The sequence below is a fragment of the Kryptolebias marmoratus genome, linkage group LG22 (assembly GCF_001649575.2).
Source record: "Kryptolebias marmoratus isolate JLee-2015 linkage group LG22, ASM164957v2, whole genome shotgun sequence".
Lineage (NCBI taxonomy): Eukaryota > Metazoa > Chordata > Actinopteri > Cyprinodontiformes > Rivulidae > Kryptolebias > Kryptolebias marmoratus.
In genome coordinates this window covers 22,612,285-22,625,451 of record NC_051451.1, presented here as the reverse complement: position 1 = coordinate 22,625,451, position 13,167 = coordinate 22,612,285, and the positions used below count along the sequence as shown (strand labels likewise).

Here is a 13,167-nt window from a genome sequence, read left to right as displayed (position 1 = left end):
TGCGCGAAGAAGTATTTAGTTCTCCAATTAAAAGTACAAATAGACAGTGAAAATTCCTAACTGCCTCAGTTCTGTTTAATTCACAACAAACATATTCAGTAATTGGCCTATTAAACGTCAGAGATATTTTTTCTAAAAGTTTTTTTCTTTCATTTTTTTTCCCCAGGAGATTTCTTCTGCCTCTCCTTGTCATCTGGGTTTGTCCAGTTGAGATACAATTTAGGTGATGGCACCAACATCCTGCAGTCAGTTAAGAAGGTGGACTTGCTCGGCCAGGTCTGGCACACAGTAGAAGCAGGACGAATTGGACGTCAAGGCTTCCTTAGCCTGGACAAGGAGGAGGTCAGAGAGAACAGGACGGAAGGAATGACCACGCTTGACGTTGCCACGGACATCTTTGTTGGAGGCGTGTCCATGCTGAGCTTCGTCTCCCAAGATGCAAGTGAAAGGGAGCCAATGAGCTTCACGGGTGGCCTAAGAAAACTTGTAATTAACGGCCAAGAGCTTGAGCTGACAGAGACGGGAGCTCTGGCTGGAGCGAACATAGGGGACTGGGATGGGACCCCCTGTGGGTATAAAGTCTGCCAAAACGAAGGCCAATGCAAAATTACAGGGGTTGACTCGTTTACTTGTATATGCCCACCGTTATGGACTGGCTCTGTGTGTAACCAGTCTGTAAGCTGTATGAACAACATCTGCAGACATGGTTCCTTATGTGTTCCATCTACTCCCACCTCCTACAGCTGCATGTGTCCCATAGGATGGGCAGGGACATACTGTGACACAGAAATGTCCACAGACACTTTCAGGTTTGTCGGAAATTCCTACATCAAATATAGGGACCAGACATTCAACACAAGGAGCTTAAAGTACATGCAACTGACTTTTAATGTCTGCTCAAGCTCCAGTGATGGTGTGATCATGTGGATGGGAAAAGCTGAACATGATGACGACGACTTCCTTGCAGCTGGGCTTGAAAGGGGCTATCTGAAGATTGCAGTTAATCTGGGAGAAAGACTTTCGCCTCCATTAACTTTTAAAAATCTCTCTCTCTGCTGCAACAAATGGTACAATGTGTCATTAAGCCTCAACAGCACAATTCTTCAGGTGTTCCTGAACGGTAATGAAATCTTTTTTGAAGATGTGGACCCATTCGAGAGATATGTAGCCTTAAACTACGGAGGTCTGGTTTACTTTGGAGGGTTTGAATTACACAGAAATGTCTCCGTTGTCACCTCTGGGACTTTTTCAAAAGGCTTTGAAGGAAGTGTCAGAAATGTTTTTTTGTTTGGAGACACAACGCCAGTACAGTTTCTGAAAAACAGTGAGGGTTTTAATATTTATGAAGGTGTTGAATAATAGTGAAACTGTAGTTTTTAACCTTTACAAAAGCTTAAAGTGTGCCCCTGTGGCACCATCTTAAAGGTGATGTTAGTGGTGGTTTTATCAGGTATACGTAGCTACTTTTAATACATAAAAATACAGTACTTTTTTATAATCAACAATAAAAAAAAAGAAGTTTTATTATGAACTGTACAATAAACACACAGTGCAAAGGCACACTTAATCTCTTATGTATAGTTACAAAGCCAAAATGTACATAGTTTCTCAACTAAAAGTGTTTATAAAATATTGAAGCAGTTAAAAGGAAATTTAAAATGAAAAAGGACAATGCTGCTGTTTAGATCTGTCCATAAATATTTTGAGAAACATTTAGGCTAAAATTAGATCTCATCTTGTAACTTCAAACACAGTCCACACTGTTGTGACCAACAGTACAGCAGCTCAGTATGAAGATGTATACAATAAATAATGAGTTCAAGATGCTGCAAAATTACATTTATGCTTGGTCTGAATAAAAATCGCAATGTTTGTAATTTTACTGAAACGTTATCTCATTTTGGCTGAACTGTCAATAACAACAAATGAAACTTTTATAAGAAACACAAAATGCCGAATGGTTTCTAAAACAACTCCACCAGCAGCCAGTGTATCAGTCATGTGGCCAACAAGCCAAAAGTCTTTTAAGAGTCCCAAACGCTCTGGGGGTGGCAGTTCAAAAATAATACAATAAAATTATGAGTAACTGTCTTTTGAACTTCTCCGGCCGTTCTCGTAATCAGAGTCCCGCCTGTGCCTGTGCCGGTCCTTGTGATGGCTGCCGGAATCATGGCTGTGGTGCCTCTCTTTCCTCCTCTCAGCATGACGGTCGTCTGAGTGCCCGTGGTGCCTGCTCCTGTCCCTGTACTTGTCGTCATGGCCCTGCCTCTCTCTGTCGTGGTATCGGCTCTTCTTGCCGTGGTGGGAGTCCTTGTGGTAGCCGTGCCTCCCGTGGTGGTCTTTGTCTTCAGAATTCCGTGGCCTCTCCCAAGGGTCACTGTATCGCTCATCTAGACGTTTGTTGTCTTTGGCCAAAGACGAGATTTGGCCAGATGGTTCTGAGAGACTCTCAGGGTACTGTGGCTGGAGTCCAGAAGAAGCTTGGGAAGAGCTATCGTCTGTGTCTGTGGTGGAGACGGTGTTAGAAGCTGCACTGTTGTATTCTGGCAGAGCCGGAATGATTACAGAATCGTGTTCTGTGTTAGAAATATCTTGAGGTCCTTGGACTTGAGGATTCAGTATTTGAGTTGTTACAGCACCAGGTTGACTCATAACATGATCATTCTTTTTACTGAGAAATGACTGTGTAGTAGTTGGGTTTTCTTCAGGTTTGTGTCTGGCCTGAGACAGCTGTAAATATCCTTGGTGAAAAGGTAACACTGGCTCGCGTCTAGTGCTGCTCAATACAGAAACTGGTTTAGGGCTTGAAGCATCTGGGAGGCTGGCTTTATCCTTCTGTTGCACCATTGATTTATCTTCACTCACAGAGGAATATGCTGAAGATTTTTTCAATATCCCACTTAAAGGTGGTTTTGGACCATCCGTGTGATCTGAAGCAGTCTGGGATTCTGACTGGGACAAAGAATTTCCTTCACTTTCCCCTCTTTCAGTTCCAGTACCACTTGGAGCTGCTGACAAGCTTGTCAGGAATTCATCAGTTGATACATCTGGGGGTTTATCTCTCAGCGTGACTGGTGCATGATGGACTGCTCCTGCAGGGTTTTTTCCTGATGAGTTTTTTGAATCAGGTCCATCATCTGGACTTAATACCTCAGGTTCAGATTTAACAGGCTTTGCTTCTTTCTTCTTGATGACAAAGCGGGGAGCAGTTGCTGTTGGACTTTTAGAATGGCCAGTTGATGCATCTTCTTTGGGAGCAGGCTGGATGTTAGGTACATCTTGCCCTGTAGGCGCTGGCTTATCACTAAAATCTGGCAGAGGAGGCAACTCCCCACCCCAGCCCACTAACACACCAGGAAGAAAGCGAAGTGGCTTTTGTGCTTCCTGACTGCTGGGCTCCTCTGTTGCCAATGGTTCTTCAGAAGACTCTGCTACAGGCTCACCTTCAGTCGTCTCGAGCGGCTTGTCCATCTCTTTTTTGAGAGGCGTTGTCAAAGAGGACAGGAACAATTTCTCATCCTCCTCAGTTGTTCTGGTAACCTTTGTGGTGATGACGATGGGCTTGATTTCAGGAACAACCCTTACAGATTCGGTTGCGACCACAGGAAGAAAATCCCTTTTCGGTCTCTGGCGAATTATGAGTCCAAGGAGCAGGTTGGCACGATTGTTTTCTAAACCTGTCGAGTTCAAAATTTAATTCAGTAAAACAAAAAAAAAAAAAAAACTTGAAATACTTGTGGGATTTAAAAAACAGTTTTACTTTGGTTACCTGGCCCATCAAAAGGAACAAGCTGATGGGGAACTTTCTCTGTGGAACCCAAAGGAATAAGGTACATATCCTTCACTTGTTTGAGGTTATTGGACACCACTCCAAAACGTCTACGACTGCTGAAGTAGGCATAAAGAAGTGTATAGGAGATCTCATCTTCCTCTGTCTCAGGGGAGAAGCGAACCAGGCACACCTCCTGTAATAAAACAAAAAGCATGTGTCAGTAAAATCTGTAAATACCAAAGTTTGACAAAGCTTCTGCATCATTGTTCCATGTGTTGCCACAAAAACAAGCAGATCCAACTTTTACCTCAGTATGTTTGTAATATTCATTGAACATTTCCAACACATTTTAGTTCTCTGCATTTTCAGTTTATTGTCACTCTAACATCACATGCTGTCTGGGTTTTATTTGTCTGGTAGGCAATTTAGTTTATCTTCTACAAAACAGTTCAGAGAAAAATCTAAAAATGCCTAAAACTTACTTTTGTTCCAGTTGCTCGAATCTTCTCCAAGTAATCCCACACAGTCTGAGGACTTATCCTCCCACCAACCTGGATGCTGTCTGGAAGGTCCTGTTGAGAAGAAAAAAATGAACATTTATGCAAAATACTGACAATATATTGGAAATATTGACATGGTTCACAGACTTTTACACCACAGTAATGGTTCTGACTCAGAAATTTTAATTAGCTCAGTTATGCTCATTGGTCCCTGCATCATACACCACAGTCAGATAAGGCAGTTTCTTTAAACTTACTGATGTATTAAAGCTAGTCACTCCCTGATCTAGTTCATTTCAGTGAGAAGACAGATTTAAACTCCTACCTTTCTCATGGTGAGGTGCTCTTGTGTCTGTTTACGCTCTAAAATATAAGACCCATTCTCAATCTAAATGTGTTTTTATGTACTCTGTACCTCTGTCAGGTTGTCCAAAACACCTGAGACTGGAAAAGCTTTTGTCACAAGTTTAGCCACTGAGTGCATATGAATGAATCCCCGCCACATGGACTTCAAGTTCGAAAGGAAAGAAGCTTCTTCATCTCTTCCAACTACATGATCCGACCTGAGCCCAAAACGAAAGAGGCAGTGAATGAAGCAGATAAAAATCCAAATACACAGTAAAGTCCCATATGGTGACAATAACTATCTACCTTGCTTCAAAGCCCGGCTGGGCATTTCGGAAACTCTCTTCTAAAACAGTGAGGTGCAGGTCATCTTCGGCGGCAGGTGGTGTTGTGCTCTTTGACTCCTCTGATTTGGCTGACTGCCTCCGAACTACTGTGGTTGCAACTTTGACCACTTTGGTTTGTGCCTCTTCCACTGGAGGTGCCATACGACCTTAAACAAGAAAGTAGTTGAAAACTAAGAAATGTGACACAAGAAAGAAGATCCTCTATGAAGAGGTCCTAATATTTAATACCAGGTTCTTTACCTGTGCAGATTTTGCAGTGCAGATCAAATAGGTGGGACTTGTGTTGAGTCGTAGTGTCTTTTTCTGTCTTGATATTTTCTTCCTTCTTCTCTGGGGTTATGGGGGATTCTGGTGGAACGTCGGTCACTTTGGGAAGAGGCTCGAGCTTAAACAAAAAAAAAAAGAAAAGAAAAAGCTTATGTTACCTACCTGGTCTAGTTTGATTTATTAAATTTGAAGAGTGAACAAATAAAACAATATTTGCTTTAATTCTGACCTCTACAGGCTCTGGTGCTTTCATAGGTTCCTGGCTCTCAATTTCGATTTCACCTTTGTGTGTAATCTTAGTGATGGGTCGTCTTTCTACTTCCCTTTGCTCTTTTTCAATCATTTCAATTGTCTGAAAATGAGAAAAATATTTGATTAAGTCAAAGTTTTGTATTTTAAATTACATACATTTTTACAGATAAAGACAAGCACTAAAACTTACAACATCTTGTTAGTTATTAAATTACATATTACTTAACATTAAGAACAATAAAGTGACATTTGACAGCAAAGATTTAGGCATTATTTACATGTCTGTTCTCTCTTTGTCGCCAGGCAGCCAGCTCTTTGGAGGCCAGTTCTTCAGGACTCATGCGAATTAGGTTACCAGGAGAAATTTCCCCCTTGACAACTCTCCTGAACAGAACCTGCAGAAAATAAAATCATAGCAAAATAAATTCTGTTCATAATAAACCCACAGATATTTGGATTTTGCCTGATAATTTAAAAATACTTACATTATTTTTTGTATCCTTGAGGTTAAACATCAAGCTTCTGTACTTGTTCTTGTATTTGTGATCTGTGTCTTTATACAGGTGAAACAGCTCTCGCTCCGTCTTCTTGGCAACTTCACATGCCCTCTCCACAGAGATGTTCAAATCAGAATCCTTCAATCTAAAATGCAACAACATTAACTTTATTTTCAGACAATGCTAAGATAAAAAAAGAGAATTCAAAATACCATTAACTACATCTACTTATGGAATACTGACCTCTGTGTGAGAATTTCTTTCAGAGAATCACGAACACTTCGTCTGATTGCCTCCACAGAAACAGGTTTCTTAGAAGCCAGAGAAGGAGCCTTACTTTTTGTGTCATGTTTTGGCTGAACGCCTGCGAAGAAAGAATATTATCTACTAAGTAAGTGGGAAAAATCACATCATGTGGATTAAAAAACAGGAAAATCAAACAAGAAAGAAAATAACTGCAGCTTTAATCACTGATCAGTGTGTGAGGTAAAACAATGAGGATTTTCTTTTTCATATTTATTAAATATAAAAGCAAAATCAGTCAAGTGTTTATTGTTAGTCACTATTTTAGTGACCTTTTTCTTTTTAAAGCCTAACTTCATTTGAAACTCTCAAAATATCCTCTGTGCTAAATGTGATGGGGTCATCCAAAGGCCATCAACAGCTGTCACCATCACTGTACGCACGATGAACAGTCAGTAGTAGATTTATTTAGTTAATAAAATCTTTAAAAGTAAATCTCAACTGTTTTTGTAGCTGTACAAAAAAATTATGGAGTTTTTTTCTCTAATTTAAATGAAAGTTTTGAAATGCATCAGTGATTTTCCTAGTTTTCATAAACATCTAGGAAAGTTTTCAAATAAAAAGTGGTGTTAAAGAAAAACACTGTTCTATATAGTTGTGACATGATTGTCACAAGTAAATGTTGTTTCTGGTCATGTAAGGACACTGAACTCTGTACTCGGTGAACTTAGCCTGGCCTTGAGGCCAACATGTTGTTAAAAACAGAACAAGACAGAACCCAAATTATTTTTACATTCACAGCTGGTTACAGCACCTGTTTTATGAGCTGCCTCTTTAACATCTGCGGCAGACTGCCTCCTTTCTGGATCCTGTTGAAGGAGTAAAAAAAATGCAAAAGGTACATTAGACATATTACTTTTACAAATTCTTAATAGAGAAACTTTAAAAAATAAATAAAAACATGGGAAATGTAAAAAATGAAAACATAACTCCCCAGCTACAACAAATAAAGGCTGAGAACTGTCATATGATACTCATGAGTGAGAAACTGTATCTGTACGTGTTACCCAGACACCCATGTGCACACCTCTTGTACAGCCAAAGTAAAAGCAAAAAAAAGAGAACAAACCCTTGTACAATGGATACACTGGCTATGACTATTACCAGAAGATGGGTAAGCTGGGGAAAATAAATAATAGTCTTAATTTGTAAAAGAATAAAACTCATTTGATGAGTAACCTATCATTTTAGAGGCTTTTTTTTTTACCTTTCTTACTGGTCTGACACCCCCTGACGTGAGTGTCTGGGAGGATCCTGGACGGGGCTTAGGAAGTAGCTTATGATCCAGTTTATGATCCTGTACCTCAGTCTTTTCTTGAACTTCTGGCTTGGCTGCAGTCGGAGGTTCTGGCTCCACCTTCTTGCTTTCCTCTTCACAGCATTTCAAGCAAACGTACATCTGGTCCTCTTCCTCCATTTCACGCACCTTGGCCAGGTCAAGACCAACGCAGTCTCCATGGAACCAGTCATCACAGCGACCGCAGCCTACCATGAACCTAAACAACGTATGACTGTTACTACAAAATGTGTCCCGCTTAAAGGTGTGCAATCAATAAACAGGAACAAAAACACTGCTCAGATGTCTGTTTCTGTTTCTTTTCTTTTTTTTTTTTTTTAGCAAAATGACTACACTTGATAACAAAGAGCAATACTTACATATTATTGTGGTGTTTTTTACACAGACCACAGCAGTTGTTTCCATCCCAAACAGTCTCGCTATTAGCCGGCTGTTCTTCTGCAGTTTCCTTCTTCACAGCGGGAGCGTTATCTGGAATAAACAGTTCTGGCTCCTCCACAGAGATGCTTCTTGAGTTCCTACTTTTATGTTTTGTAAGAACCTTTTCAATCTTTTTCAATTTGAACTTCTCCTGCCCGCTCTCTTGGGGGTGTTTTGAAGAACTGCCTGGGTGACTGTTCACTTGGTAATCTGACTCAACTTTAGAGATGTGATGAAGGCTCCGTTGTTTGGTTGGTCCAAAGTGATCACCAGGACGATTGACAGATAATGGGTTCTTTTTTGTAATAGGGTTTGGTGCAGTTGGTGATTTTGGCTTTAACTTATCATCTCCTGCACCATGTACTTTTTGAATCTTAGAAATGGGTTCACTTTGAGTGTTTTCAGCAGGCCTTTTCAAAGGTGAAACTGCTTGTTTATCCTTTAGAGATTTAGTTTTGTGCAAGTCTCCTCTTTGGATAAGTTTGGACGGCTTGTTTTGGGATTCTTTTTGCTCCTTAATCACGTGACTTGTTTTACACAAAACCAAATCCTTGTTCTTGTTTGGTGTTGGTCCTTGTTTGGACTTGAGCAATGTTTTGGCTCCAGCCTGATGCTTTTCCTTATCATCAGCAGCCGCTGTGTCATTTTCACTGCTTTGTGGATGTTTGACAATGTCCTTTCGTTTACTGACTGGCTTTTTATTTCCTGGAACATTCTGATTGTCTGGTTTTGTGTCTTCTGTGCAAGGGCTCTCTAATAAGGCCCCATTAGAGGTCTGCACATCATTAGGGTTCACGTATGGGCCCAGCCCAAGAGTCGCGTCATCAGCCAAGCTCTTTTCAGTTACATCCATCTCTGCTACATTCTCTGGAATAGCATTCTGTATGCTGACAACGTCATCTGGCAAGATGCCCAAACCAATGTCACCACTATAAGAAAACCCATCATCGAAACATGCCGACTGGCTGGCATCAACACTCTGCGTGTAAGAGGGTCCTGGAAGCAACTCAATTTTAAATCCTCCAATTGTGACGGTCAGTCGTCTCAATACAACTGCTGGATTCAGCCACAATCCACCATCAAGATCATTAATGTTAATACGCCCTCCAAGAACCAAGTCTTTCTTCAGTTGTGTTCCTTTAACTCCTTTCTCAATAAGAAAGGCCTTGCTGAGTCTGTTAGCGTGTTTCCTTCCAGGTCGTCCTCTGATTAAAGTGTTAGTTGACATGTTAGGCTGTTTGTCATCACTGTCATCTGTGAGGCAAACACAAACAAGAGAAATATGCAATACCCTTTGTATTTTAAATTACAGTTACATAAACTGTACTCACATTGAAGCTTTCTAAATACAAACATGATCTGTGCATATTGGCTGTTTACCAATGTGAAGGTGTTCTAGTAGGGAGCCTAATGGTGATGTTGTTGTGAGAAGTGGCTTGCATATGATAATAAATTGTTGATGTACTTTGGTATTTAAAAAGCTTAATGATTAATGTTGGACATGTCCAACAATGTCCACTTTCACAATCATCTGAGATGTAATGTGGTTAATGAATATTTAAATACATTTAGTTGAACACAGTTTTTGTTCAAATAAAATTGTCAGCACATAATTATCGTGGTAACAACAACAACAATAAGGTGTATTAAATGAGATCCAACTTACCATAGTTTAAATTGTTCAGACGTTTACTTCTCTTGCCAGTGGGTCGTTTAACTTGTGAGGTATTTGCAACATTCAATTCTTCTGTGTATTCTGCAGACGCTGAACCACTCTGTAGACCTGCAAAAGTAAAAAAAATAATTAAGAAGTTTGCCTTTGTAAAAATATGACGAGAACGCCATCTACCAAAACAACCTTAATGATTAGTAATCCACTAGTAACATCCCACACAGGTGGCATATTCACAATGAAAGCTATGTTTTCTTAGAATAAAAGGCGCAAAAGAAATTTGTGGCTGCACGTGACATCTGGTACTGCCAACACTGACTAGGAGGTTTGAGTACACACAGCTGTTCACTGAGAGGAATTTTTCCAGAATATGTCCATTTAGGTTTATGTTCAACCGATGTTAGCAAACTTAAAATGTAAAGCTTTGCTAAAAAGGTTTTTTTTTTTTTTTAAGAATTCTGTGACCTAGATAACCTTTAATTTACAATTGTACAACTGGGCATTTTTGCCCACTTCTTTGACTGTGGACATACTTGCCGAGCCAGCGACGTGAAAAGCAGGATCTTCATTGTCCAGGAGATTGAACTGAGCGCTTGCGCATCCAAACATGGGGTCTTTGTCACTGAGCATGTTTTTCAGTGAATCTTCCAGCCTGGGTCGTGTCCCAAACTCATTACTAGCTTCACATTCCAAATTCTGACCTATCACCGGGGACTCATCCAACTGGTCACTGGGTATTAAATGGTTAAAGGTGTCCACAATATCCATTAATGCTGCCCCCTTCCTAAATAAAAAAAAACAACACAGAGTGTGACATGTATTAAACTTCCTTATTTTTATTAGAGGAGGCTGTCAAAATTGCTTGAAAACAGTAATCATGTATAAATCCCCTATATTTACAGCATGATTTAATTCAAAATCTTAGTTATACCGAAAACTACACGACCAGCAGAACCTAAACTTTGCTGCTTGTAATCATTCATTAGCTGCACAACTCGGTAACCCATTTCTGTTGGTTGTTCATGTTTACAAAGACTTACACTGCAAGCACACTAATAATTTCACAATCATCGACTATTGCAATTGCGAATTTGGAAAATATGCTACAAGGGAGGAAGTTGTTAAACTCGCATTCAGTGTTTTTAATCTACTCCAAGACTACAACTACCTAAGCAGGCCAAATTTAAACAGACTGCAAACCAAAAACCCTTCAGCTGAATTTAATAAAGTGATGCTTGTCGACAGTCGAGCTCATTTAATATCAAACAACATACAATAGCATAGGAAACAAGGATCTCTCCAAATAATATGTGAAAACGTGTTAGCCATCTCGCATGATGATAACAATCCGCTCCAGGTCGCCATCATGGACGTTAGTTAGCATGCTAACGTTAACTTATAAAGCTGCTTACAACCGAAAAGTAACCCGCTGTTTACACTTTAGTGTCGTTCTCAAAATCAGATTTTGCAGTTATGATAATTCGTAAACTCATTTATTTCAAAGCATGACGTAATATGTACACTTTGAGTTAGACAAGTTGATGCTACATATTCGAGACGGGTTAGCTAGCTAGCTAGCTAGCCGTAGCACACAGGGCCTTGGAAGTTTGTTTGTAGCCTGACAGCTGCTAGCGCTCGTTGGACGGTAACGCTCACGTGTATCCTCTTTTACACTTGCAGTTTAGATTTATTTGTGTGTTTATAAGGCTCTCACCTTTCCCGTGCAGCGACAGCGTTGCCCACTCGTGTAGGGTTACATACTAGCACAGCTGAACCCCCCCACAGTAACTTCCTCTAACAGGCCGTCATTCGTCCCGTTGCTGCAAAGCTGCCGAGGGGCGGGGCTTCTGGTCACGTGGCTTTCTGTTTACGGATAGCAAGCAGCAATACAAATATAACAGACACTGCCAGCATAGTGTTTCTGTCATTTACTGTATCAAAACTCAAATTGGCTTGAAAGGCAAACTGTGCTGACAGTTTATCTCTTGGAGCGCGTCCAGCCGTTGCAACTAAATAGAATAAGAAGTAAAAGAGCCAACTCAAGCTTAAACAGGCTTTAAAAAGTGAGGAAATCCTATTCTTTCCCGTCTGAAACACAGTAAAAAGCCAGGCTCGAGTATAATGGGTACAAAAGACAACAACAAAACGAAAAATATTTCATTTCACAAAACACTCTCATACAATGGTGTATAAAGGTTTTAAAGCACTGCAATTTTTTTTTGCTTTCGAGTAGCCAGAATCTTTTGTAATCTTTGAAAGTGTTTTTGAGTCACATTTCTTTGGGGTTCTTGAAAGTCAAAATACAAAGAAATGGAGAAAGACTCAAGTGTTTTGCAGAGTTTTTCCACTACTGGCTCACTGGACTTTAGCCTTTCTCCACTGATTAAATTTATGCAAATAGGATGCTTAGTTATTTTTACATCCACTTAGAGGTTGGGCTTTGTATTAATTTAGCTTAGATGTTTTTCCTTTATGCCTTCAAGTCTTTAGTTGTTTATATATCTGGGGGGGACATAAGATGTCTCGTCTGGAATCTGCTCTTCTCTCAGTTATGGTGTCAGACCTCCTGATATACTTACCAGTGAAACCAGATGTGGTCCAGTTGTTTCTCCAGCCCTTGATACATGTAAGGCTTCTCATGCGCTGTTTTCCTGATACCAGCTGCTGTAATTTCCACACCCATTGGGCCTGTTTGTTTGGTAAAAAAGCTGCATGTCTCTGTGGAACCTAAAATCCCACTGGGCCTCAGTTTCGTTGCTCTCCCCACACTCCAGTGGAGTGTCCCAATAGAACTACTCCTAATCCTCTCAGGCCAGATGTTTCACTTTACCATCCCTGCCATGTGTATTTAGAAAGCTTTGCATAGGAAAATAAATGCAAAAATCTGTCCATTAATGAAAGGTATTACTGTCAAAGGTATATGATTAACTCCTGTAAAAGCTTACTCTGTTTTAGTTTAAACATGTAGCATGAAAATCTGCTCACAATGGGAGTAAAGTGTTTACAATATTTCTAAGTTAGTATCCAAATGTGAGGCACACAAAGGCAAGAGCATCTCTGGTGAGATATTTAAAAGGACTACAAAGACTAGAATATCTGTGACCAGCTATTGTTTGAGGAAGAAAAACAAAGCCAACGGTATTTGATGGTAAAATGAAAGAGATTAGTGTTTTGCAAAGAAAAAAAAAACTTTTACAGGAAGTGTTTTAATACAACTGAAATTAATTTGACAAAAAATGAGACTAAATGAGAATAGCAATGCTGAAAACCAATCATTAAAAAGAACAGACAAAATTAAAAGTAAAACACAGTCAGATAAAAACAGACGATGTCAAATATTGGTGAGAAATTTTAAAAAATGAGATCTCTGGTGGATCTTTTATTTTGATTACATGATATATAATCTACCTTGAACCTATCAAAGGATATGAACTTGTGTCACACGCAGTTGAACAGTTGTCCCATGTACAAAGGCTGCAGTCCTCGTCCTAAAAG

At 39.8% G+C, this 13,167-nt stretch overlaps 2 protein-coding genes across 4 annotated transcripts in view; one reads left to right on the top strand and one right to left on the bottom strand.

Annotated features, from left to right (window-relative positions):
* Positions 1–2,048, top strand: part of eys (eyes shut homolog) — a 161,562-nt gene extending 159,514 nt beyond the window's left edge. For both annotated transcript variants that reach the window (XM_025005208.2, XM_017412860.3), the window contains one exon: positions 167–2,048. In XM_025005208.2, the coding sequence (XP_024860976.1) occupies positions 167–1,359 (1,193 nt within the window). In that variant the 3' untranslated portion in view covers positions 1,360–2,048. The remainder of the gene's footprint in view (positions 1–166) is intronic.
* phf3 (PHD finger protein 3) lies at positions 1,505–11,525 on the bottom strand. 2 transcript variants are annotated; one of them, XM_017412834.3, is made up of 16 exons: positions 11,387–11,525; positions 10,206–10,456; positions 9,667–9,783; positions 7,940–9,254; positions 7,491–7,779; positions 7,038–7,092; positions 6,224–6,344; positions 5,969–6,125; positions 5,762–5,878; positions 5,461–5,583; positions 5,205–5,349; positions 4,924–5,110; positions 4,688–4,835; positions 4,255–4,344; positions 3,770–3,965; positions 1,505–3,677 (listed from the first exon to the last, which is right to left on the bottom strand). In XM_017412834.3, exons 2-16 carry the CDS (start codon positions 10,438–10,440, stop codon positions 2,077–2,079), a joined length of 4,896 nt encoding a protein of 1,631 aa, XP_017268323.1. In that variant the 5' UTR covers positions 10,441–10,456; positions 11,387–11,525; the 3' UTR covers positions 1,505–2,076. The 2 variants fall into 2 exon arrangements, with proteins under 2 accessions (XP_017268323.1, XP_017268324.1); XM_017412835.3 differs by having other exon boundaries at positions 7,587–7,779.
* Positions 11,526–13,167: the final 1,642 nt, after the last annotated feature.